Source organism: Monoraphidium neglectum (genome assembly GCF_000611645.1).
Source record: "Monoraphidium neglectum strain SAG 48.87 unplaced genomic scaffold scaffold05075, whole genome shotgun sequence".
NCBI classification, from domain to species: Eukaryota; Viridiplantae; Chlorophyta; class Chlorophyceae; order Sphaeropleales; family Selenastraceae; genus Monoraphidium; species Monoraphidium neglectum.
The window spans coordinates 1-3611 of record NW_014008555.1 but is presented as its reverse complement, the minus strand read 5'-3'; the positions used below and the strand labels follow the sequence as shown (position 1 = coordinate 3611).

Sequence of the window (3611 nt, the reverse complement as noted above, 5' to 3'; positions counted from 1 at the left end):
GCGCAGCGCCCGGGGCAATAGGTTTCACAAGCGAATCGGCTTGATCGCGAGCTCGCGTGCAGTCACGACTCCAGGGACTGCCCGCACGACGCTGGGCATCAGGCGCCTGGTGTGCTTGGCGATCACCCATGCCTTCGGATCCACCTCCCTCCGTCGAATCAAGCACACAAGGGTGCGCAAACACTCACAAACGCCGCACAAGCACAGGCAAGAGAAGATGATTCGTGCAGGGTGCCCCACATCAGTGCGAAAACTCACACACACACACACACACACAGTCGTAGACACACACAAGCCCCGGCAAGAATGACCATCCACACCCACACCCACACCCGCACACACCCACCCACAAACACAACACACACTCACCACACACACCACACACACATACACACACACGCATCGCACACCACACCCACGCAAACACACACACACGCCCACCTCCACACACACATCACACCACACACACACCCCACCCCCAACCCCACACCTGCAGTATGTTGAACCCGAAGTTGCTCATGCTCTTGGTGAGCTCCTCCTTGATGGACTTGGCTATGGCCTCCTTCTCAAGGAACACATCATCCAGGGCCAGCTTGGGGACGCTGCAGATCGCGGCAACGGGCGCGGTCGTGCGGCAAGGTGTGCGCGGTGCGGTGTGACGGCAGAACAGCTAGGAGATGCAGGTGTCGAGCAGGCCAGACGCGTTGCTGGCAAGCAGTAATTTGCGCGCGCAGTTGGGAGGTTTTGGGGGCGTGCTGCGAGGTCGGATTTTGAGCAGCACCGGCTTGTAACGCAATGGTTGTGTGGGGTGTCAACCGCGGCGCCAGGGCGAGTTGGGGCGCGCGGCCACAGAGTTCCGGCAGGGGCACGTGACAGTGCGCAGGGCAGACTCGGCAGTGCAGGGGCGGGTGCCTCGTAACCTGAGGCCCTGCGCCGCAATCTACAGGCGCACGCGCACTGGCAGCCCCTGCGGCGAAGCGGGCGGCGCGGCTCACCCGGCGCGCACGACGTCGAACACGTAAGAGCTGATTTGGGTGTGGCTGTTTGTGAGCTTGTAAAAGGCGGCCTTGGGGTCATTGACCTGCGGGCGTGGGCCGAGAGGGATGGATGCATGTGTGCGTGTGTGTGTGTGTGTGTGTGTGTGTGTGTGTGTGTGTGTGTGTGCGCGCGCGTGTGCCCGCATGCGCATGCATGCATGCCTATGTGTGTGTGTATGTGAGCGGGCCCGGGTGTGGATGCTGCATGTGCCTGGAGACGCGTGTGGTGTGCATGCGTCCGGCCGCCGTGGCCTATGGCGGGCGCAAATCCGCCACCATGGCATAACTGTCAGCTGTCACAGCCGGACCAGGCCGGGCGCAGCATTGACATGCCTCTGACAAACCCGACCCGGCCGTCGTCGCAGCACAGCAGCAGCAGCAGCAGCGACAGGAGCAGCAACAGCAGCGGCAGCAGCCGCCGCACCTGGTACTGGACGCTGACCACCACCGTCACAAACACATTGTCCCGCGTCTTGGTCTCTGCAGGCGCATGCGTGCGGGCGCATGTGCATGTGCATGTGGGCGTGCCGTGGGTCGGTGGTTGCGGGCGACGGTCCATGCTGGAGGGTCCCGACGCGGCCAGTTGAGGGGTCGAAAGTGGGTGGGTCGCCCCTCAATTCAGGATAGTTTGCCGCTACGCATGGCCCGCCCCACTGCCCGGATCGGTGGGGTCCTGACACGACCCCGTTCGACCATGCATGCTGTTGTAAGGAAGTGGGATGGGCCTGCCAGGGGTGGGGCTTGGATGGCAGACGGCGCACCCACCGCAGGTCACGTCAAGCTGCTGCACACGCAGCGACAGCACGCCGGCGACCGACTCGCCGCAGAAGGGGTTGAGGCAGTTGCAGCCTGGCAGAGTGCGAGGGGACCACGTGCATATGCGCCGCCCGTAGCCGTGCGTTGTGCTGTGGGCGATCGCCGCGAGCAGCAATGCAAGCAACGGCCGCGCGTCGCACGCTGTGCGGGCGCCTGACTGGCGGGTCGCAGGTCGCGTGGCCCACGGGGCCCGGTACAGCCCTATATGAAGACAAGTGGTACATGCTACTTCGCATGGTGTACATGCTGCTGTGTATGTCGGTAGCTGGGTCGCCTGCGTCCCCGTGCTCACCGCTCTCCGCGACTTTGCTGAAGCGACCCCACTGTTCCACTATGCCCACGGTCTCCTGGTGGATACACGCGTAGAAACACGACATGGCTCTCACAGGTCGGACAGGCTGCGAGATCAGCAGATCACTCTGACACTAAGGTGTTGCACGCTCTACCAACCACAGTCCAGCTCAATCACCGGTGCTTGATGACATGAAACGAGTATTCAATCTTATCATACTGCGTTGCTGGGCACGTAGCTCTCCTTACTTCAAAAGCGAACGGCACACCCATCACAAACGCACCGTGGCGCCCAGGTGGCGCCTTGCGGTACGACATGCTGTGCGGCCCGCCAGCGCCAGTCGACGACCCAGCCACAGGACATACGCACCCGACCGACCCCGTACGCTTGGCGGTTGTTTGATTATTGTCTAGATGGCGGGCCCGGGAACCCACCCTGGACTGCCCGAGAAGGCGTCGGCGGCGTCTGGGGACACAAAAATGTTTCCCGCGTGTGACCAGACCCCCAGGCGGCCCCTTGATCAATCAACAATGTGAGTAACAGGTTCTTGTGCAGGGTTATGTCAAACTTTGCTGTGCACATTAAAATTGTGGGAGTTGGGCCACACGGTCATTGCGTAGGAATGATGTCCTTGCTCACGATCGCGCACATATGCGCCCTATGTGTGCAAACGCGGAAGCGACACTGGGGTCACACGGACTGCCCACCTGTGGAAACAGCAGCACTAACCCAGCACCTCCAGAATTTCGCTGGCCTGGTGGTTGCGATGCAAGGCGCTCGGCAAGGCCAAGCCTGCTGCACTGTGCAGGCTCAGCCGTGGGGGCAGGACTAAGCGGCGGTGACATCCCCACTGCTCCCTTGCGTCCCCGTTGCTCTGGTCGCAAGCGATTAGTAGCGAAAAGTGGCGTGCGCCACCGTGTGGCAGGCAACAATGAACGTGTAATGTGCTGAGCCTTATGCACTTGCTGTCTTAGGCCGGTGGGGGTCTATGTGCACAGGTGCCAGGTGAGGGAGGCTGGGAGGGGGTGACGAGGGTAGCCCAACCTAGGTGGCGCTGGACGAGGGTGGCCCGAACCAACCCAGTTGGCAATTCACTCGTTTTGAAGCACTGCTGAGGGTGAGTGGATCGCCGCATCCAAAAAGGTGAGGAGCCCTGGGCCGGAGGTGTCAGAGCAACGGGTGAGAAAATAGAGGCTCAACACACGTGTCGTTATGTGAAAAGCTGGGCACACGAGACGAAGTCAGAGAGCCCCCGGCCATTGCAGCAACCCTCCATGGCCCACAGAGCGCGCAGGCCCGTCATCCACAGGTGAGCCATAGGTTTAGGCATGCCTCGTTGCATTGGGACGCCAACCCAAACATCTGAGAGGCTCAGACTGAGGGACGGGCCGCCCTGATGCGTGCAACCAGCAGGTACCCCCTCCAGGGTCAGGGCGCCAGCTGCCTGGCGTGACCGGTCTCGGCGT

At 61.9% G+C, this 3611-nt stretch overlaps 1 protein-coding gene across 1 annotated transcript; it reads right to left on the bottom strand.

Annotated features, from left to right (window-relative positions):
- Positions 1-490: 490 nt before the first annotated feature.
- Positions 491-2230, bottom strand: MNEG_15148 (hypothetical protein; the record flags this gene model as incomplete). Its single annotated transcript, XM_014036381.1, has 5 exons — positions 491-602; positions 996-1081; positions 1387-1517; positions 1803-1886; positions 2146-2230. Coding segments are annotated over 5 exons (498 nt in total), but the record flags the coding sequence as incomplete, so codon positions are not given.
- Between the last annotated feature and the right edge of the window lie 1381 nt (positions 2231-3611).